Raw genomic sequence first — 23,227 nt, 5'->3', positions numbered from 1 at the left:
AGTGAGAGTCAGTGGGCTGTGACATAGAAACATTCACATGGATGGCAGTTAGAGATACATGATCAAAACTACCTCTACTGTAGGTGTTGAAAACTTATCGATGATTCAGCTTCAGAAATTACCTGCCAGGGAAATTAGCAAACGCACCCAAGTGACATTCCTATGGAGGTAAAGTTTTAACCTGATGGTACTTAACTCATTTATCAGAAGAATTTCAGCTCATTGCTGATAATATTTGCACATCGCACAAAGAATAGCAGAAAAAGGAACAACAACAGAGTCAACTTAAATTGCACAGGCAGAGTGCAAGTTTATACTAAAGGTATAGTACAGCAAATGGGACACTCCTTCTTATTACTTTTTTTTTTTTTTCAGTCCCAGTAACTTCTCTGTCTAACCTGAGCAGCAGGAGTGTGAACATGGCATCCTGCAAACTTGTTTCCCTGAGAGTTCAGGGACTAGATTAATGTGTTGTGCTGTATGATTCCTAACCCTGGAAACAAGGTGTGCAAGTGAGAACAGGAGGACACTGTGTCTTGGTTCTGTGCTCAAGAAAGAGAAGGGAAGGTGGAAGGACATATACACAAGGCTGGTGAGATCACACTGCAGTAATGGAAGCCTTTCTTCTGTTTTCCTGCTTTTAGCTCTTAAAGGATGCTGAAGAAAGGACTCAAAAATAGTTTATAGAAGCGTATTGACTTAATCACAGTCTACAAATACTTCACTTGGGCAGAGATTTATAATAGTAAACAATGCTGATAGAAAGGTCTCATTGAAATCTAGGTTACACCTACACTAGTAAATAAATATCTCCAGGGCTAGTTCTCTGAACCTGAGGGCAAGTGGCACAACATCCCTCTGAATTAAAGTCTTCCTTCCCTAAAGTAGGCAGTCTTGCCCAAACCACTGCTGGGAATGGTGCCCCAATCTGTGGTATCAGACTCTGCCTTGCAGATTTTAGGAGAGTACCAGCTGGCACAAGCCAAAACTTGCCAGGAAGTACACTAGCAGCTTAACTATGCAGAAAATTGCAAGTCAGTGCTTGGTCTGAGTTGTTCAGTTTACTAATGCAGAAGACAGCTCAGTGGCTGGCAGAAAAAGGGTGTTCACTTCAAGCTGCAAGGCTTATTAGCCAAGGAGATTGTTTAGAGAGGAAAGTTCCTCATCATTTGGAGTTCTTCAGTGCAGCTTGGATGTCATTCAAAAAAGACAGGGATGTAGCAGAAGCCATGGCCTTTGTCTGAGCAGGATAGAGCCTGAAGGCAAATGCTGTCACAGGGTCAGCTCAGGTGTCTGCAACATCCAAAAGATGCACCTGTGTCCCTGAAAAGTGTCATAACTACAGGAAAAGCCTCTATGAGAAAGTCTTCAGGATCAGAAGAAGGCTTATTGTTCACAGCGATTACTGCTAGGAGCCCTGAGCTGTGTGCAAAGCACTTGTTTAATTCTCTCCACCTCCAGGGTAGGAGATGCATACTGTGCTCCTCACACTCCCTGCTGCTTTCTTCCGTGAGAAGTTTCAGTGCCTACAAATAACCTGAAATCTGAGGGGAGTTCCGGGGGCCTAGAAGAAGAAAGAGAAGCTTTTAAGGTGTGGAGGTAAACATCCCAAGCCATGACCATTTTCCAAGCAGAGATGGAATAAGCTGACTGAGATTCAGTGGGACTCACGTCACTTTCTCTGGATGTACATTTTGACGGTGCACTAGTGAAATGAGTGTCTGAGTCAGGGCCCCTGGAAACCTGGGAATGAGGGGGTGGAGAAGGAATAGTTCAGGGATCTTCCCATTACAAAATACAGTGGGAAAGGCCAGCTTTGAGGTGTGGTTCCTCTGACATTCCTGCCTCATTTTGCCAACATACAGCCCCAAGACATCAACTGATGCTGTCTGGGACACACTGTGCCTCATCAGATTTGATCTGTGATCCTCGGATTTTTCTTTCACAACAACAAACAGACTTCAATAGAGCTTCCATCCCTAAAGATCTCAAGGTTTCTAGAAGATTCAATTTGTGCTTTTACTTTGAGTCCTCTGCAGAGGACTTGGGGGTCCTGAAGAACAAAAAGTTGGACATGAACAAGCACTGTGCACTTGCAGCCCAGGAGATCAGCAGTATCTGGGTTGCATCAAAAGAAGAGTGGCCAGCAGAACAAGAGAGGGGATGGTCCCCCTCTACACTGCCTTTGTGAGGCACCACCTGGAGTATTGTGTCCAAGCCTGGGGCTTCCAGTACAGCAGGGATGCGGAGATATTGTAGTACGTCCAGAGGAGGGCCATGGAGACAACACTTAGTTATGAAGAAAGGCTGAGAACGGGCCTTGTTCAGCCTGAAAAAGAGAAGGCTCTGGAGAGGTCCCATTGCAGCATTCCAGTACCTGAGGGGAGCTTCTAAACAGGAGACTGACTTTTTGCATGGTTTGATAGCAATAGAACAAGAAGGAATGACTTTAAACAAAAAAAAGGGGAGATTTAGGTTAAGTATTAGGAGGGAATTCTTTAATTAGAGACTGGTGAATCATAGACAGAGAGCCGTGGGTGCCTCATTGCTGAAGGTGTTCAAGGGCAGGTTGGATGGTTCCTGGGCAGCCTGATCAGTTGGGTGGCAGCCCTGCCCACAGCAGGGGTTTGGAGCTTGATGATCTTTAAGGTCCCATCCAACCAAACCATGATTTTAAAAGAACTCTCCCCAGTCTTTAGTGCTGAGGTTAAGCCAGCTGTAAAAGTGGCTATGAAAGATTGCTGGAAATTGCAACCATTCTATAGTTTGATTTTCATTTAATAATTATTAAATGAATTTTAACCTTAGAAGAGAGGGAAACAATGTTTATACTCTGGGAAAACTGCAAGCCACATGTTTAGGCCTGTGACAGACAGGAGTAGGTAGAAACACTGGCAAATTCCAGAATGTGTTTTTTTATTGTGTGTGTGTGTTGGGGGGGGGGGGGGGGGGGAAGGGGGAGGGGGAAGTGGTTATTTTGATCTATCTATCTATCTATCTATCTATCTATCTATCTATCTATCTATCTATCTATCTATCTATTTTTTTTTTGAGAATATTAGAAAAATGTCTGCCTTCTTCACCATTCTCCTAACCTCTAGTCCTCACCCAGAGCAGCACATCTGCACAGATATCAGCTCAGTGGGAGCAGCCCCTCTGAGATGTTTACCATCCTGTTCTCTACAGCCAGTCTTTCTAGTTTCACAGCCTCTGCAAGGCTGCAGGCATCTTTTTTGGTGTCCTACAAGAAACACACCCACCTCTCTCTCTCCAGCCCCATCTTCTGCTTCTCTCAGAGATTCTGCAACTCCCATGAAGGAATTTCGAATAATGCCAGTCACAAAAACTATCATAGAAATTAGAGATGGGAAAATCTTGCTAGTTCACCCATCCCCTCACATTCTTGTCCAACCGAGTTTCTGCAAAAGTTTTGCCTACAGAACATTTTCCAGTGTGTTATCCAGTCTGCTGGTGTATGATTTAAGCAATGGGCATCCATTGCTTCCCATGTGAGACTGTTCCGCAGACGACTACATTTCTCTGTTTGGAAAAGGTTTCTGAAGCTTTTTTTCCATTCTGCATGACCTAATTTCTCTAAGCTCTTCCCTTAGTAGCACACTGCCCAAATGCTCCCCTTCCTTTGTGCTCACCCTGTTATAGTGTTGGCAAATAATTTGTGTTTTGTGACGCTTAATACTCAGCTTTAAATCTCAGCAATTATGATCCTTGTTTACCTGGGAAAAATTAATGGTGAAATTAATGTGTTAATTTGCATGTAGAACATGGAAGACATTGCTAGTAGCACTGCCTCTTTATTATAGTCACTTGACACATTTCATCACGAGGTTTGTACCTTTTTATTTTTTCACTTTGCCAAACTTAAGGCCAGCATCTACCATCTCACATCTGTTATGGCTATTTTAATGGGTTCTTTTTCTGTTTGTTTTTCATTTCACTCAAAACCACTTTGCTGTTCCCAACAACAAAGATGGCAGGGGAATATTTATTACAATTAAAAAAAAAAAAAAAAAGAAAAGAAAAGAAAAAAAGAAAAAAGAAAAAAGAGAAAAAGAAAAAGGATTATGTTTTCATTTAAAAAGAGCCTCGCTCAATACTGTCTTCCTTGAGAAGAAATCACACTATTTCTGTCAGGAAAGCATCCTTTTCCATCTGTCACAAAATCTCTGCCCCATATCTGGCTATATAACAAGCTGCTGAGTAATTGCAGATTGAGCCTGCTCAGAAGAAAAACAGGGGAAGGACAGTTGTTAATTATTTGCCTTTTTTTTTTTTTTTTTTTTTTTTTAGCAGCAAGCCTGATGGAAACAACAGCACTTGACAAAGATGCAGGTTGCCCTACACTTAGGCCAAGGGCTGTGGTGGCCTCACTCCAGCCTGCCCCCAGCCCTGCAGGCAGCAGCCATGTTCACAGTGCAATCCGGCTTGTCAGGCTGCCTGGGGGGGGTCTCAGGCACACAGAAATCTTGCTGTGAGGAGAGAAACACAGAAGGAAAGAGGGAGACGCCCAAGCTCTTGGTGTGCCACTGCTGAAGTACTTCTCGTTTCAGTTTCCACAGAGAGGGGCATTCCCTTCCCCCCAGTTGTGTGGGGAAGCCTGGGTGCTCGCGGCTGTGGCTGAGCACTGATGTCCACACTACAGCCAGGGAAGCATGTGGAAGGGAGTGCTGGACACCGAACCCTCCTTCCTCCCAGAGGCTTTTGAATGGAACCATCAGCTGCCTCCAGGCCTGCCATGGTGTGGGGCTGGGGCCCCAAATTTGTAGCACCCTCACCCTGTGTCCAAGCCTGGTACACAGGCAGCGTGAGATGGCCCTCATCACAAGACTGACTGTGAGGAGGCAGCTCCCAGGCACCATGGAGAGACAGAGAGGGATCTGACATCCTCATTAAGTCTGGGAAAAAAGAGATGCCCTCAGGCTTGAATCTTGGGTAATTACCATGATGTCCAGTGAGATAAAATGCGGAACTGCAATATTTAGCACTGTTTATTTCAAAGCAACCTCTGTAACATAACCTCTGCTCTTTACCGTAGAGAAGGATGGTTTTATGATTCCCTTTAGACCAATGTCTCAGACCTCAGCTCCTCCAACTCATGCTCCCTGTCTGCTCTGCTCTGTTGGGGTATCTGGCCTGAGGAACTCCCTCATGCCTCCTGGTCACTCGGGTGGCTGTTCCTCTTGCCATGCTTCCACCTGATTCATGAATCCTTCCTTTCCCAGTTCTCTCTCCATTTCTTTTTTTTTTCCTCCTCTTCGAATGCCAAGGGAAGGAGTTTTTAATAGCTGAAGAACAAAAACACCTCCCACATCTTACCTCAAAAAAGCTAACTCTCTGTCTTACTCACTCATTTTGATTTCCAAACCTCTTCTGCTAGTTCAGAGTCTACCTTTGAAGCTTCAGTTCCTCAATTACTAGCATGTGAGTATAACTTTAGTAAACCATGGAGCTTCAATGACCTCCAGGGGACAATCCATGTGAGTAAATAACTCAGATGTGCAATGGAAGATATGCAGTAGAGACCTTAAACATTTAGCAGAGATAGAATAGTTTTCTGATAGATATTTTGAGTGAGTTGAAATCAAGATATAACAAGAGAACAGAATGATTTAAATCCAGGATATATAGTACAAGGACCTCTCCCAAAGTATTTTATTATGTTGGCCCATGACATTTGAGGTGGATATTGGTGGTATGACAGTAGAGGTTGAACCTTCCTGCTAATATTCTGTTCATTATTCATTTATTTATTTTTCTGTAAGATAGATGGCAGAAGGTGGGCATTCTGACAAAATGGAATTTGACGTGGAAGCGCTTATGAATCGTATTTGAATTCCTCCATGCAGAAAAAGCTGCACCCGTTGACATTAATCAACGCTTGTTGAGTGTTTATGGAGGTCAAACAGTGGATATGAGCACAGAGAGGTGGTGTGTGATACATTTCAGCAGCAGCAACACCAGCTTGAAAGACAAGCAACATTCCAGATGTCCATGCACAGCTGTCACACCATGGAAAGAAGAACATCTCGATCAGCTCATCTGCGCAAACCGGATGGTAACTATGTTGAAAAGTAGTGTTTTGTAACTGTGAATTTGCTCTATCAAATAGCATGACTGCGTTCTTTGTATCTGTTGTAGTTCCCATAGAAATAAATAGGAGACATTACTTTCAGAACAACCTTACAAAAAAACTCAAGAGTAGGCTTGAAGGTCTTCAGGGTGTCTGGGTCATGCTGGTGCAGGTGAATTGACTGGGTATTCTTGGAGATTTCCTCTAGCTCTCCATATCCTGATTCACCATACTGCAATAAAAAAAAGAACAGTGTCTCTTTCCCACCAACTTTATGTTGATTCCAGCATCAATAAGGATCAGCTGTGCTGTAGAAGTGTGTCCGTGGGAATGACTGTGAAGACCCAACTTTATGGTGTAGGGAAACAAGCTATTTTTGAACTATCAGTCTAGCTGTTGCAAAGTGGAATTCAGCACAGCTTAATTTACCCCATTTCTGGACGGAGGTTTGTATCCTGCGTTGCATTCCATTTTGCTGGAGCAAAATTGTTAGCAACACCCAACTAAAACATGCACCAAATGTTTACTCCCCATCACTGCCACTGCTTTGACTGCAGTGTAAACGCACCACTAATGACTTGGCCAATAAGAGGGGAAAATCATGTGTCAGAGCCAAGTACAGAACTAGGAATTTCGGCTGCCAGCCAGCTCATTAGATCACACTGTGTGCCTCTAATGAAATGCATTGATTTGTGACTCCTACAATAGCATTTTTAGGAAATCATTTCACTGGCTATTTATTTCTGTCTTGGAACAGACTGATGAGGTGGGAAAACTGAAGCAGACTCACACTGATTACAAATCAAGAACAAAGTTTTAAGAATGAGGCTAACTAACCATTGGAACAACTTTTCTGAGGATGTAATGGGTTTTCCATCATATCCTATTGCATAGTCAATACTACTTAGCTATATAAAATATGCACTATAGCTCCAGCAGAAGCTCTGTTTTTCTCTAGAAATGATTGAATTCTTTGGTTTCTGTTACACAAGAGATCAGACTGTGGTGTTGTAGCAGTCCCTCTTGATGACAAAAATCCATGAGCCTGTGACAGCCGTTGAGTTTGAGTGTTTCTGATCTTGTGCAGAAGCAAACTGAGATCCCATAACCAGTAGATTTAAAACTGGCAAAAAATAAAGATCATAAAGGGATTACCAAATTGTAAAGACGTACTCTGCAGAAGTGGATGCCGATTCTTACAGTGACACAAAGTACTGTGATGAATTAGAAAGCTCAGAAGGCCAATGAAACTACAAACTCGCTATGTTTCAAAGCATCTGGTAACATCTCACAGAACGTCTTGACCGTCAAAAAGAAAGAAAGAAGTGAGGTGAGACCGTGTTCATCTTGCACTTCACTGGGTGCCTCAGAAGAGCTGATGGTGATAGTGAGCAGTTGATAAGGTGAGCTGTGACCTACTTGGCGGGTTATATGTCTTGTTTTCCTGGACTGGATCTAATTTCATATCCTTATAGATACATATAAGATATTGTCTTCTGCTTTGTCTTCTTCTAGTTTGTGTTTGGCTAAATTTGATAAAAAAGGTTGTTTTTTCTTCCTCCCCCTCCCCCATCCTTGCTCAGCTAAATATATCACAGAGCTGTGCAAGTCTTAGCATTCTTTGAAGAGCACCACTCTTTCTGGTAGCCTTACGTTGTGTATCCAGAAATGGAGGCATCTGGAATCTTTAAGTGAATCCTCAAAATCTGTGCTGATACATTTGACTTTCTGATTTGCTTTCTATGTGTTTTTGTATGTTTCGAATAATAAGGGTTAAACAGAAAATAAAATAACTAAGCCTTGCCTAGGGAAAAAATGTAAAGATCTGTTCAAACTAATGGCAAGCTTATATGTTCATTTTTATGGAAAACTTACTTGTTCCAGTTCAATCTTTATGTCTGTTACGCCACAGACATGCTGTCTAGCAACGTAAGCTGTTCATGTTTAAAAACAGAATTCACCTTTAAATGTGCTTTGACTAAAAAAATGCCTGGTGAGGTCATTCGCAGAGCAAGAGTTAATGCATCATGCAAACAGCTAAATAAAGGTTACAATCTGAGTGGAATTATTCAGAGCTCAGGCAGAAATCTGGCATTTGCAGTCTGTCACTGGCTTTAAGAAGTCTGGCTCACGCGGTGTCATTGCCACCCAGACACACATCCTGCTGGCTGTGTAGCACTGAGGGAGGGGATGGCAGCACTGGACACGTCTTCCTGTAATAACAGCACAAAGAGGAACAGGGGGTGAATGGTACACGGAAGTGTCATGTGTGAAGAATGTGTGGAATGAGGGGTAAGTATGAGCGTGCCTTTGTCCAGGTTTTACAGGGTGACTTTATGGGTGTAAATAGCCATTCTTTCTCCTCAGGAGAGCTGATGTCAGGAGGGCATATGGTCCCTGGTACACTGAGGATGCAGAGCCAAGTAGAGAGCTATGAATGGCTGTGTACCTCTTGGGATCTGCCAGCTGAGTATTGCAATTGTTGGGCCCTATCTGGAAGGGGTTTCTTGCCCTTCTTTATCACCAACATCTCTAGGGAGGGGCATCTCTTTTGGGCAGGATACATCTTAAGTATGTGTGTGATACAGATGAGATGAAAACACAACTCTTCTAAATTCCCAGGCTTTTGTAGATTTGGCAGTCCCCACAGAGGTGTTCTGCTGAGATTGTGTTGTGTGTTTTGTTCCCTTGTTTTGTTTCTGTAAGCCAAATGCTTGGATGATTGCACAGGAAACCAACTGCTGCAGGCATTCACTTCAATGGGCAAACTTGAAATGAGTCCCCAGGGACTGGCTACTGCTGAGTTCAAAAAGAAAGAGACATCTCAAACCTGTAGCAAAGCCAAGCTGTGGTGGGAAACACCAGATACAAAGAAGAGAAAACTGGAAGGCACAGCAGGGGGAGAGACACAGAACGATGTATTCCTGTCCATAACTGATCAGATTTTGGCAAAGTTGGAATGGAGATTTTAAAAGAAAGAACATTTTACTAAGAGAAGTTTGTGAAATGTCAGGAAACGTGTTCTCGTGTTGATGTTCTATGAGCTGTGCACAGTAATCTGTGCATAGAAACACTCTGAAAAAATTAATATGTTACTTGCTAAAATGCTGCAGAATGTATTAGAAAGAATAACTTTGTGCAGGACGGAAGGTGGAGTAAATGAATGACCTGTTGGGCTTCTGGTTCATTTCTTTCCCTGTTGATTTCAAAAGTCTCTTGGACTCAGACAATTGAAAGACAAAGATCCACTCCCTGACATCCCGAGGGAAGGAAAGAGAATGTGTTCATACCAATGGGGGGAGTAGGGGAAGTGGAAAAAGAAGGGCAGAAGAAGAAAAAGACCACAAAAACAGGAGGGACTGAAGTCTAAACTTGGGTGTTGCTTCCTCCAGGCTCACACAGGAGTAGCAGACTCCTGAAAAGAAGATTAGAGAAAGATTGCCATCTTCTGGAAGGATAAATATTTGCCATTATTCAGAATCTGGCACATTCTTAAAACCATAGCATATATCTGATAAATTTATTTTTAAACTGGAGCCCATGTCCATAAATCTAAATTCAGTCACATTTCATTAATATATATGCCACGATCCTAGCTTTAGGAACTGACATAGCACCCTGGATTTTAATGAGACTCATGCTTAAAATTAGAAACTTATTAGAGATTATCAGCAGCGAAATGAATTTTATTTATTCTCGAGCTTGAAAACCACTTGGGCTTATTGTTTTGTTTTAACTGAGCATTAAGAAGCCAAATTTAAGGCGTTCAGATGCAGAAACTGAACAATGAAAAAATACTGCTGCTCTTCTTTTAAGCACCAGCTCCTCCAGCAAATTAAGGACATCTGTATCAAACAGAGCCTTGCTTTTAATCAAAAAGCCCACAGACAGCTTGTGAAGCACAGAAACATTCAGCATTGCCTTCAGTTAGCCCATCTTAGCGATGATTATCTATATTAGAAGAGCTTAGGCAGTGGCTGGGATGAAAATAACTGTGCAGCCATCAGCTGTAATGCTGAAGGCTGGGAGGATCAGCACCCTGTAACTGTCTCTGTGCAGGCTCCTGGAGTCCTGGGCTGTGCAGTGCCCAGAGCTATTGGTACACCTGTGTCTGGTGCTGGAAGCTTAGGACGGGAGCAGCACCTCTCTCACACTTTTATTGCACGTGGTGCTGCTCTGAGCCCTCTAGCGACTGCTCTTTCTCATGAGATTTGATGCCGTTCTTGCTGTTCTGCTGCCAAACAAGCTGTAACTAAACTCTGAAGTATCATAGGGTTTTTAAGCTTTCGGGGCAGGAGCTCAGAGGGGACTTTGGGTGAGTGTGAATCTTTTTGTTTCTTTCTAGCTTTCCAAATTCATCTCATGTGAAGCAGCTGGGAGTTGCGATTCCTGGTGAACTTCATGCCTCAGTAAAGCTGCCAATACAAGGGACACCACCCTTGGAGTACTGCACTTGTTTGTCTCACCAGTGTTTCACAGAGCCTGCCTATCATTCAGTACTTGTTCTGCTGAGGGACGCCTGTTTTTTCATTATAACTCCCACTGCCCATAGGGAGAGCTGGATTGACATAAACTTAGAGTCTGAAATCCACAGCATTCAGAGCAGATTCAGTCATATAGGCTTTCCTAATCCCATTTTTATGTTATTTCTCCCCTTTCTATAGTTAGAATCTATCCCAGGGATGGGAACTTTGGATCCTTGTCATCTGCTGAGGCTGTGTGCATGGGAAGGGGCTATTTGGTGCCCAGAGTGTTGGTAGTTTCTGAGCTAAGGGCATTGTCCCCTGAAGCACCAGTCAGAGGGCTGCCACCTCATTCCATTCAAAGTCCCAAACAGCCACTACCCAGAGATGGCTTGGAATCCTTCTGTGCTTCACTGAAACTTTTTGCTCAGTGAATGCTGCACTTAATCCCAGTCTGCAGCAACGAGCACTTCCCATATAATCTCTCAGAACAGCTGTGCTGTGATTGCATTGTGGATTATAAAATGACCATTTTCCACAAAGCAGCTGCTGGCTGGAGGGATAGCGTTTAATAATCATGGGGAGGGAGTGGGCAAGGGAAGAGAGGAGGAGACGAAGGAGAAAGGAGGGTTGAAGCAGTTTGGTTTCTTGGGGAATTTAGAGACAAGTAAAACCGAAGACAAATTGTGAGTTCTATTTCTGTATTACTCCTCCAAATTAACAGGACTTCAAGGACTTGCTAGTAAGGTAAATTCATATTTCTTTCCTTTTGGGGGTTACCAAGATGCTGTGGTCAGTTACTGTCAGTGTATAGCTTTTATGGAGGGAAAATATTCTTAGGAAGATGTCATTCAGATTTTCTTCTTATGCCCTACAGCCTTGGCATCTCTGGTAAGAGTTCCTGCATCATTTCAGTTCTCTTTTTTTCCCTTGTTGCTGGTTCTAAGATAATGTGGCCTTTGACCAACCATAACAAATCAACTGGAGAGAATATTTTCCACACTACTGAATATTTAAGTTAGGGAAAAAGAAATGTTTTGATGTTTTGTTTGTTTGTTGTTTTGTTTTTTTGGTCAACGTTGTGAGTGGAAAGATTATTTTCAATAAATGTGTGAACAAACTGAAACCAGGTGAAAGAAAATATAACCAAGAATGGGTGAACAACTGACAAACCACTCTGAAGGTTGGGTGGTATCCAATACGCCTCCAGATCATGGAACTCTTTAGTTACCATATCGCTAAGATGGTACCATCTCTGGGATGCAGCATCTCAATTGCTGAAACGAGTGCTCTGAAGGAAGCAAAAGAAGCCAGAACATAAGACAGTCCAGGAATTTCTCATGAACTCGGTATTTTCTGGCCTTTGATGAAGATGTTGTGGATCAGGTGCTGTTTTCTAAGTGATGAGATGCTAATAAAATCTTGCCTTTTAAGCAGTATTTCAGCAACGCCTCTGTTGGCCACATTTCTGAGCTTGCTGCTTAGCAGAAAAAAAGCGTTTCTAACGCATCGCTTTCATCTGTATTCATGTAAAACTGTCAAAAACAGCATGATTGTTTATTTCTAATTTTACATAGTATTGTCCACAGTATGCTGGGCCTTTCACACATATTCAACATTAGATGAGCCAACAGAGGTTGTGTGAAGAGGCCAGCAGCAGGCAATGTCTGTATAAACTGAATCTGTTCGTGGTCAAATAGATTTTGAGAGTCATAAATAGGAAAGGGTGGGAGTATCTGAATGAAATTGTGCCAAACATAGGGTGTGCCATGTGGGAAGAGGCATGCATTGATTATATGAAAGTTGATGTGTGGGTAGATGACATCTAATCAATCCATGGAGTGATAAGATGGGGTTCTCAGACAGAAATCAGTGCAGGGTTTTGCAGGAACCTTGAAATCTTAAGCTTCTCTCTGAGAGAGAAAGACCACAAGACCCTGGTGCACAAACTGCTTTCAGAATTACTTATTACTTGTGATGATATGAAAATGAGGATAATGTTTGTGATACCATTCATTCTTAAAAACCACCAACAATAAGAACAAGCCTTGTGGCACTTTTTATGAGAGCACAGACACTGTTATCCAGCCACTCTATATGATTGTATATGATGTGCAGAGCAGTGATTGCTCAAGTGGGAGGTGCTGCTCTGAGCTTGAGCTCAAGCTGCTGGGTGTGGGTAGCTGGGTATTCTCCTGGGGCAGGCCACTGTGTGAATGCAATCTGAAAACATTTCCCTTTTTTTCCCTTCTCTTTAATCAGTATCCTATCTGCCTCCTTAGATAAAGGAATGAACGGTGCTTGAAGAAGTATTTTGGGGTACGTGGCATAAAGAATTCTCATTTAGCTGAACAAAGTATTAGTCATGTTCCGTGTAGCAGAAACACGCGGCATCTGGGGGAAGTTGGTTAACAGCTCTTATCTACGGTGTCTGAGATGGAGCTGACAATCACCTCTCTCATTTTCTGCACACACACATGCACACACACACACATACCAGTGCATTCAGTCCCAGCAGTTCCACAGGGTCACCCTCTCTTCCCCGGTACACAAATCCAGGGTATTTTGAAATGGTTGAAACTGAGCTATCGTTCCACTGCTCTGGCTTTTAGGAAAAGGGTCCTTCTTTGCTGGAATGTTGTGAGGAGCACAGTCTGCTTCTCCTATGCATGTCCCTTCCCCACATGCTCCCCCAAGAAGAGCTAGGGTTTGTGACACTAGATGTGATGTGACAGTCCCTCTGTTTCTGTGTTGTAGATGGAGCTGTTGAAGATGTTGCCGTGGCGTCGTGCTTTCCTGGCAGTCATCCTGAACCTGCTGTCACTCAGCCTCTCCACCACCGCCTTGCTCAGCAGCTACTGGTGCACTGGGACCCAGAAAGTGCCCAAGCCTTTGTGTGGGAAGAGCAAAGACTCCAAGTGCATAGGTGTCCCCATGACACCTGATGCAACTGCTAGCAATGCTACAGCCCAGGAGGAGGTGCACTACAGCTGGGAGACTGGGGATGACCGCTTTTCCTTCAGATACTTCCACACGGGGATGTGGCTTTCCTGTGAAGAGAGCATGGAAGGGCCAGGTAGCATCTTGACCAGATGGCCACAGCTTTTTCCCTTGCTTTTATTCCATGGAAGTTCAGAATTGAAAGGCAGAGGCTTTCCTAGATGGCACCAACCCCGTGCACTGCCTTTGTACTTCTGTCCCTCATAGAGGTGTTTACAGATGGTAGCAAGGCAGAATGCCTGTCTCTGGTGTGCCCTTCTGTCTGGAGCAGGGGCTGTGGAATGCAGGTGATGGTGACAGCAGCAACTTTGTGGTTGTACCATTCATCATGATGGGCACTGGAGTGGCCCTCCTTTCTCTTCCCCTGAGCTCCATTCCTACACATAGTTCACTTCATGCTCTACAGGGCACATCTGTGCATATTCCCTATGAAATCAATATGGGGATTTTATTCAGTGTTGTCAACTCGTAGTTAAGAACTGTGAGGATTACATTTGTTGACATTCTCCTTAAATCACCAAACTTAGGAGATGTGTGAAATAAATCGGGATCAGGCATTTCTCAGACAAACAAAAAGCAATAAGGAGAGAAAGAAGTCCTGCATTACAGATGCAGAGAAAACCTTGAGAATATGACCAGAGAGAAATCAAAGATAGGGGACAAATTGACCTAAGGATTAGAGCTCTGGTATTTTAATTTTTAGTAATTTCTGTGATATTGTGACAGATTTGACTTGTGATTTTTGACTGTAAACTAGTACTGCAAACTCTGGAGTGCCAGGGGCTGGTCATGCTCTTGCCCAGCCCTGCTGCAATCCTTGTGCAGAAACTGCTGACATATCAGTAAAGGTGGATGCTTTGCAGTGCACAAATGCACTTTACATCCTGGCACATACATCAGGGATCAGAACTGACCCAGAAGGTGACCATCAGAGAGAAGCATAACTAAAGATGCAGTGATGAAAGTATCTTTCATCAAGCCCTTTCCACCCTGCTGCCCTGCTCTTCAGGTCTACCCAACACAAACAGAATCATGGAACACTGAGTTGGAAGAAACTCTTAAAGGTCATCTTGTCTAACCTCCCTTCTCTAACTGACTGACCATTCTAGTACAGCATTGCTCATTTATTTTTTACCCTTTGCTGCAAGACTCTGAAAATTAATTAATGAATAAATACATGCATAGATACATACATACATAAAGGTGAACAAAAGACAGAAGAGAGGTGGATGCAGGAACATGCTTGGAAGTCTCATGTCCTAATGAGAGGATTGCTTCATTATGAGCTCTTCCAGATATGCTGTGGAAAGAGATGTGTTTATTTGGGACTGATTTGGGCTGGAGTGTGTTTCCATGGTGCCTGTGGGAGTGGGAATACATAATTTGACAGCTTTCTCTGTAAGAATTGTCTGGCCACCAGGCAGTCCTGGAATAACCCCAGTGCCTAAAGGAATGCTGAGAGCATGGTACATCTGGATTTCAGCAGTGTATGGAGTAGGCATAGTCAGCCTCAGTCCCCTGCTTCCTATAAAGTGAGTACTATCTATCCACTGCTGAGGGTCTCTGAAGCAAGTGCAAAGAGAATGACAACTTAACTTAAAAAAAAAATGAGGCTCTGATCAGCAACAGGAGTTTGAACTGAATTGAGCTGGAGAAAGGATTTCATTATTCAAGCTAATCTCAGGATCAGCTTTAGATGAGCCATTACTGAATAACCTCATTAAAGTTCTAGGTGAAGTAGCAAACAGCAAGTTAATGAAGACTACAGATGGCACTAAACTGGGTAGCATCCTGAGAGCCATGGATGATAGAAGTAATACAGGGGATTGAGAGAGATTAGAACTGGGGATAGAAATTAAGGAAATGAGATTCTTAGATGAAAAACTGCAGGCTGGTATTCCTGTGAGAAAATACCATGCCAAGTAGAGGACAGGACCCTCAAATGCAGTGATGCAGTACACAGCAGTGCTAAGAAAGACTTAAAGATAATAATGATGGACCCTTCGTTAATAGTTTGTATCTGGCCTCTATAAAAAGCCAAAGCAAAAACAAACATTTGTCCAAATAATATGCCTAAACTGAGAGGACAGAAGACTTACTTTCTGTGTGATTCCTTGTCTCAGAAGAGGAAGGATTTTTTTACCTTACCCTACACTGCTTTACAAGCTAACATCCTTGTTCTTGTCTTTCAGAGGAGAAATGCCGTAGCTTTATTGAGCTTTCTCCACCAGCAGAGAGAGGTAAGAGCAAATCCCTGTATCTCACCGTAGCTAACCAGTGCACCTCCTTGGGACAAGGGACCTGCAACATTTCTCCTGCATGAGGACAGTGAGGTGGGTCCCCAAACACTCAGGCCTCGTGGATGCTAAAAATAGAAAGATATCCTCCCAGATGTTTGCCCAAACCTCTATTATCTGTGAGGTCAGCAATAAAAACCCCGGGCCTCCTCCCACATGAAGTGGGGTTCATCTCTTTCAGCAAGTCATCAAGTTCAAGCCTGTCATCTCATGTAGTCAACAGGGAGGGGATGGACATCACCCAAGGGCATTTCTTGTGCTGGATGTTCACTCAGTGCTGCAGTCTTGAGGTCTGATGGATGCCTCTGGGAGCCCAGTCACTTCCTTGTACTAAGCAATCAGGACATCCAAAAGGCACACACTGAGTGAAATCCTGCCTCATCAAATATCAGATCTGGGCTGGAGAGCTGACTGTTCCTGTCACTGTCACATGGTTCAAATTATCCTGGGGATAATGTCAGTACACCTGGATGTGCTGGAACACACACTGGGCAACTACAGCAGCCAGAAGGGAAACAAGTGTTTTAGTGGATCTCACCTTCTTTCTCTGTCTCGCTTCCCTTGTCATGTGGCTAAGAACAATGACCTCTTTTTATAAAGCCCTGTGCATTCTTAGACTTAGGGTCCAGTGCCAGTGATGTGCTGCGCACATTAACCTCTCATGCTCATTCTTTCTGGAAAGAGGATTTACATAAATCAAGTATCTCCATCCAATATCAAGGATCTCCATTTTGTCATAAGTGAATGACTTCCCCACAAAAGGAATTGCTCTTGCATTTTCCACAACATTCTCCTTTCACAAGAAGTAATTCTTTTTTTGCTTCCTAATGCTCTTGTTCTCCATTCCCTGCCCAGGCTTCTGGCTCTGTTGGTTCCAATGTCTTCCCCAAACCTACGAAAATGGGCTCATGCAACCAGAATACATCTTTGTAAATGTCTGTCTTTCCTCACACTCCTCCTACAGCTTCTTGGTTAAGTTCAACCCAGATCTGAAAGAAAGCCTCTGTTCTGTAAGACACTGAAGTTAAGATTAACTGGATTAATGTGCTCAGTATGAGCACAGCACCCACAGTGTCACAGCTAAATCACCTGCTTTTACCCCTTCCCGCACACAGTACCACTTTAAGATGACCTAGGCCTCCAGGGCAGCCACCAGTATGGGCAGCGAGACCAGTCTGCTTTCATAGGGAAAGCAGTGCAGAGACCTCTGAGCACTGCTGATGCCTGTGGCCTCCACAACACTCTTGGCAGTCTGACCTCTGAAGAAACAGTCTCTGTGATCTTGCTTCAGCAAGCAAACCTGCTCCTCTGTGCAGGGAATGCAACTCATTAATTCCTGCTAAAGAGCTGGGTGACTCCATAGGACTAATGATGTTTGAGGAGCTGAGTTAAGTGGCACAGTAATGAGGGTTTTCTTCGCATTCCTTTTCCCCAGTGGAATGACTCCTCTAGGGCCATTAGCAATTGCTAACAGTAGTGCTCCCAGTGCTGCTTCATTTGTCAGATTAATATTTCTTCTTTAGTGAATCTTGTGCTCTTCCAGAGCCCGGCATTACCAAATGCCTTTTCTCATTCTCCTCTATCCCTGCCACACAATGAGCTGGGATGAGAGCTGTGGCATGACTCAAGTCCCATTGATAAGCCCTGCATGAACGTGCCCACTCTCCATGCAAGCAGCAGAGTGAGTGGTGAATGTAACTGCTCTAGCCAAATATCCCCCATGGCTTTACCTTGCTGTTTATGAATATCACTGGCTTATACACACACAACTGTTTTAGGTCCTCTCAGCTTTTGTAGTGTTGGATCAGCCAAGCTATCTTCTGTGACACTCTGTCCCCTTCATCATCCTTGCTGATAGGCTGGGGACTGGTTGTCTTCCCCATCTCCCTTCTCTTCAACAGACTTCCTTTCAGAATTAGGTTGGGAAGGAGTATTCTCTCTTAAAGAACCCATTTGGTGCTGATGTGAGGGGTTTTTGATTCCTGGCAGGAATCCTGTGGCTGTCACTGGGGTCAGAGATGCTGTACATCAGCCTCCTGCTCATCAGCTTCATCCTCCTGATGGTGGAAATGCTGCACACTGGCAATCCTGTCTGTGGACTTAAGCTCAATGCCTTTGCTGCTGTCTCCTCAGTGCTGTCAGGTAAGTGTGTTACTGTGGAACCTGGCAGTAAGACAGGCACATGTGGGCAGAAATAAAAATACACTGACAGCCTCTCTCATTCACTCACCTCCGCTGATGAGAATCAGAGTGAAGGGAGCAGTAAAAAGCTCCTAAAAAGAGTCTAAAGAGAAACAGAGTTAATGGGAATTGCAAGAAGACAGTGGTGTAGGAGCAATCCTGGGGAGGTGGTATAGCAGCTGCTGGCTCTGCACAGCAACAGGAAAGCCCACACAAGGCTGGAGCATGCAGCTCTGGCTCCTAAGATACCTTCCTTGTTTTTTCTTGGCTTCTTGTACCAGGTCTTCTTGGGATGGTGGCACACATGATGTACAGTCAAGTCTTCCAAGCCACAGTTAATCTGGGACCAGAAGACTGGAGACCGCACACTTGGGACTACGGCTGGGCTTTCTAGTACGTGAGCTCTGCAACCACCCTCACTTCCCTGGGCTGTGGGTCTTCAGACATGCTACACCTTGTCCAAACCCTCCTCCCTTCTAGACCCTTTGTGTTTCCAAAGACATGGTTCTCCTACTGCTCAATCTCCTGTCTTTGCCTCACCCCCTGCTTTAACAAATAGCTGACAAGTTACAAGGTACCAAGAACTGGTAAAACAATGGAGTCACACCTAAACAAGTACCTTCTGACCTGCTGACTAATCAGGCTTTCCTCTATGCTTGTTTGTCCTATTTAGCCTCAGTTCTTCCCTGTGTGCAGAGGCCACTGTCACACCTGTGATGTTGCTCTCAAAAACGCCTTGTTTTTCGGCAGTTTAAGTAAAATTGCATGGTGGTTTGACATCTTCACTGAGCCAAGTCCAGAATGTCTGTTCCTTTAGCATCAAGACTAGATATGTGGCTAAAGATTTGGGCACTATAGCCAGAAAGAACAGATGTAAAAAGCAAGTGGCTCAGGATTTCTTTTTCCAAAGGCTTAAGAAACGAACTCCAGCTGGTATGAGATATAGCTGACTTGAAAAACAACTGGGTGAAGTCACATAAGATTATTAGTCTGATAACTCTAGTCTTTCTAGTTCATGTTCATGCTTAGAAGCTTCTACCTGCCAAACCAGAGTGCACCACGGTGCATGCAGTTCAACTCTTTGCCTGGCTTCTCATGGCATGTGTTGTTCTTGTTTCCCTCTTGCAGCATGGCTTGGATCTCCTTCACCTGTTGCATGGCTTCTGCTGTCACCACTCTCAACACCTACACCAAGACAGTGCTGGAGTTCAAACGCAACCACATCAAGGGCTATGATATGAGCTTCAAGGATCAGCCACAGCACCTCCAGTACTTCATACAGCAGCAAATAAGCAGCTACTATGAGTCCCGAGACAAGCCCCTCCATTCAGTGTCTGAGGGAGTTGACTTCTACTCTGAGCTGCAGAAGAGAGTGCTTCAGCGGGAACCAGAGCTGGACCTGGATGAGGTCTTGGGACAGACAATTGGGGAAGATCGGTGTTAGGGATGAATGTACAGGGGTGGAACAGTGGGGTTTGGGAAGCACAAAGCTCTGAACCAAACACTAACACCACTGTTAGTAAGTTCTTGGGGAGCTCTTCCTTCCTCTGATGTTCAGGGGGTGAGAAGAAGAAAAGTCAGGCACTGGAACAGGGCAACAGTGGTGCCAAAAGGAAGCAAGGCAGGTCTTCTCTGATCACAGCCTGAAGGGTTTCCTCAGCTGGGAAGGATGAAACTGGGGGTGAATGTCAATGGTGCCATCTGCATCCAAGCATTGTCAGACAGAACTGAGGCAGGTGCCATAATCCCAGCAGCACTGCTCTAAGGAAAAGATAAACAGTCCAACACAGCTGGGCCTCTTTGGTTGGAGTCACAATGCCATTCCAGCAGCCTGTTTTGATCAGTGCTACGGTGTAGGGTATAGGTGCTCATACTGACTTGCTGTTGTCCTCCCTGAATACCCTATTTATTCTTCATTTCCAGGCCCAGGCCCAGTCTCCCGTCCCCACCCCCCAGATTAAAAGTGCTGCTGGAGTAGAAATGTGAGATTGCTTTCAATCGGCAGAAAAAGACCTAGGGGTCCTGATAGATGAGAAACTTAACATGAGCCAGCAGTGCGCTCTGGCAGCCCGGAAAGCAAATGGGATCCTGGGCTCCATCAGGAGAGGGGTGGTCAGCAGGGATAGGGAGGTGATCGTCCCTCTCTACTCTGCTCTTGTGAGGCCCCATCTGGAGAACTGTGTCCAGGTGTGGAGCCCTCAGTACAAAAAAGATATCGAGATTTTGGAAAGGGTCCAGAGGAGGGCCACAAAGATGATCAGGGGGCTGGAGCACCTCCCCTATGAGGACAGGCTGAGGGAGTTGGGTTTGTTCAGCCTGGAGAAGAGAAGGTTGCGGGGCGACCTCATTGCAGCCTTTCAATACCTGAAGGGAACTTACTCCCAGGAAGGGAGTAAACTCTTCGAAAGGGCTGATAATAGCAGGACTAGGGGAAATGGTTTTAAGTTGAAGGAGGGAAGATTTAGGTTGGATGTTAGGGGAAAGTTCTTTACTAGAAGAGTGGTTAGGTCCTGGAACAGGCTGCCCAGGGAGGTTGTGGATGCCCCGTCCTTGGAGGTGTTCAAGGCCAGGTTGGACGGGGCCCTGGGCAACCTGATCTAGTAGAGGTGTATGTTTGGTGGCCCTGCTAGGCAGGGGGGTTGGAACTACATGATCCTTGAGGTCCCTTCCAACCCGGGTAATTCTGTGATTCTGTGATTCTGTGATTCAAACATCTCCTCCTCTCTCTCTTACCTGTAAAGACCCCCATATGCACCCTCCTTGCTTTGCCCCCTCCAGCTCCCATTCTGACACACTTTTCTGTCTGACTCTTTCTATTCCGCTTCTCCACATCCTTTAAGAATCCTAGGCTGAACTTCGGCTTTTTTGTTTCTCTTCACTTACCCCTTTCCCCCTTAGTGTAAAAATACCACCAACAGTCCCCAAATCAAGCAAACACATCATTGCTCAAAGGTGAAATGGTGGTTCACATGAGACACACTGATGCTGTACACAGTATTTATTTGCTCCACTGCAGTTCACAGTTCAAATACATTTTCTCAACAATATACAGACAGACTCTTTATTCACAGTGGGGGCATGTGTGTGTGGGTGGGGTGAATTCACAGTATGGAGGAGCTAATGTCACTGCACTCAAATATAAGTTCTCTCAGGAAGAACCTCAGGAGAATAACTACTTCAGGTAATGAACGCCTCACCTTTCCCAGCAAGGTGGTGGCTAGACAGGAGGAAAGGTGCACTCTTGTTTAGTCTTCATATATTACTGGTCCTCGCACTTTCAGTTCCTATTATACAGCTATATTAACTAACTGAATATTATAAATAACTAACCTGTCTGGAGGAAAATCCCAGGCCTAGAGCTTTTGCTACAGTTGTGCCAATATATACACAGCTATTTACACAAAAATACCATTAAACATATACAAACTGTTCTCAGGATTAGATATTAGGAAAGAAGGGCCCAAAGGCCAGCTTTGGGGCTTGCAGCTAATCCTACACTGAAAGCTGTCCTGGAAGCTTTATATGGAGATGCAGGGAAGGAGAAGAAAGGGTGATGTAGCAAGATGAGGTGTCAAGAGCCCAGGAGAGCAAACCTATGTGTCCACCCTTGATGTAAGCATCAAAATGCCTCCATCACCTTGCTACTCGGAGGGATATGCAGCAAAACAGGAAGGGTACATGTCAGCAGGAGGACAGAAGAGCCATCTGCAATTCTCACCTCAGCCTGGCTCTGCATAATGTCAAAAGTCAGATCTAGAAAAGCACACTGGGAAAACAAGTAACATGTTGCTGCCTTGCATTGTGAGGAGGTGCCAGGGCAGCAAAGTTGTTGGTTTATATATAATTACTTCATTGCAGGCAACTTCATGTAGATGCTCTGCAGCTACAACACAGGAGTCTGACAGCATGCTCACAGGCCCAGTTCAAAGTACTAAACGTACCGAGAGCAAACAAATGTGCCTTGGGGGCAGTGTATTACTCCCGGAACTGTGGATAGAACTGGACTGGCAAGGCAATGATCAAGTTAAGCCCAGGACAGGGGTCACACACAGAAAAGCTTTCCATCTCTACCTCTCGTCTGAGCCTCTAAACCCTGCAGCAGTTACGTGAGAATAAACTTCTCTACAACTGTATTTATAGTCCAGTGATCTTTATAGTGCCAGTAGGGACCTGCTGAGAGCCTCTCCCAGAGGGGCTGCTATGCTTTTCAAAGGGGAACTCAGTCCAACGAACTGCAACATGATGCCACAATGACACTTCAGGTTCATACAGAGCTTAAGGACAGATGAATAAGACGTAGAAATGAGATGTGAACCTTTTGCTTCTATGTAGATCAACCACAAGAACCTGCCTTGAACTTGGATCTGGGAAAAGTAACACGTGAGTACAAATGCTGAAAAATTGTCTTTCAGCCATCTTTCTATCAGGTATCAGAGAGCCAGTTTGTTTGTGAGTTTGACAACAAGATGGAGAAAGGGGCTGAGAGAATAAAAAAGGCTGTAGACAAGACTTGCCATGAAGAAGCCAGATAAAGGCTTCTTTCCAAAACTATGAAGATTAAAGCAGATAGTGTTCTTTACCCACATAATTTGCCTGTAGTTATCATAGCCCACCACAGGCCTTGAGCTTGTTTGTCTGCCTGGGAATACTGTTTGGACATAAAAAGGAGCATTCTAAATCTGTTCATAAATTAAACATATAAAAAATATACATATATTGTATAAATTGATACATATATATAACGTGTGTGTGTGTGTAAGCTCTAAATTCACATTTCCATGTTACCTGGAAGGAAGCATGCAAGAACAGCATATGGACGGGGAGATGCTGAACAAGGTTCATCTGATAACAGGACAGATCTGCCAAGGACAAACCAACTTCCAGCAATATTCCCCAGATAGCTCTGAAGAAAGGGGAAGTGCTTTTAGCTCCCATTCCCTCTACACAGCAGCTTTCCTGAATGTCCCCTGAGCAGCTTCCTCTATTCCCCATGCAGGTCATAGGTCATGTAAAAATCTCAGGAACTACTAGGCTAGAGCTGGAAAAGGAAAAGGAAACAAAACAAAACAAAAAAACAAAGTGAGAATCCATTATTATTCAGTCCAGTACAGAAAAGTGTTAATTTACTCATCAGCACCACCAGGCACCACTAGGTTGAGAGTCCATGGAGGACCCCTGTTCGGCCATGTCAGAAAAAG

General features: G+C 44.2%; 2 protein-coding genes across 18 annotated transcripts in view; one reads left to right on the top strand and one right to left on the bottom strand.

The window, feature by feature from the left end:
• The first annotated feature begins 2,968 nt into the window (after nt 1-2,968).
• On the top strand, nt 2,969-21,076 carry GSG1 (germ cell associated 1). 15 transcript variants are annotated; one of them, XM_085516086.1, is made up of 10 exons: nt 5,934-6,073; nt 7,176-7,491; nt 8,241-8,380; nt 10,434-11,937; nt 12,814-12,870; nt 13,309-13,627; nt 15,744-15,791; nt 17,838-17,990; nt 18,311-18,422; nt 19,158-21,076. In XM_085516086.1, exons 6-10 carry the CDS (start codon nt 13,309-13,311, stop codon nt 19,471-19,473), a joined length of 948 nt encoding a protein of 315 aa, XP_085372212.1. In that variant the 5' UTR covers nt 5,934-6,073; nt 7,176-7,491; nt 8,241-8,380; nt 10,434-11,937; nt 12,814-12,870; the 3' UTR covers nt 19,474-21,076. The 15 variants fall into 15 exon arrangements, with proteins under 15 accessions (XP_085372248.1, XP_085372193.1, XP_085372212.1 ...); XM_085516097.1 differs by having other exon boundaries at nt 8,190-8,380; nt 10,434-11,298; XM_085516078.1 differs by having other exon boundaries at nt 8,190-8,380.
• FAM234B (family with sequence similarity 234 member B) overlaps nt 21,013-23,227 on the bottom strand; it is a 21,368-nt gene continuing 19,153 nt past the window's right edge. For all 3 annotated transcript variants that reach the window (XR_014934510.1, XM_085516066.1, XM_015859894.3), the window contains one exon: nt 21,013-23,067. Coding sequence is in view for 2 of the 3 variants with exons in the window: in XM_085516066.1 (XP_085372192.1) it covers nt 23,062-23,067 (6 nt within the window). In the remaining variant the exon portion in view is untranslated. The remainder of the gene's footprint in view (nt 23,068-23,227) is intronic.

This window comes from Coturnix japonica, chromosome 1, assembly GCF_054131305.1.
Source record: "Coturnix japonica strain WE chromosome 1, WE-NBRP24, whole genome shotgun sequence".
Taxonomy (NCBI): domain Eukaryota; kingdom Metazoa; phylum Chordata; class Aves; order Galliformes; family Phasianidae; genus Coturnix; species Coturnix japonica.
Note: the sequence above shows the minus strand (reverse complement) of the source record. Positions and strands in the feature narration are given on the sequence as shown.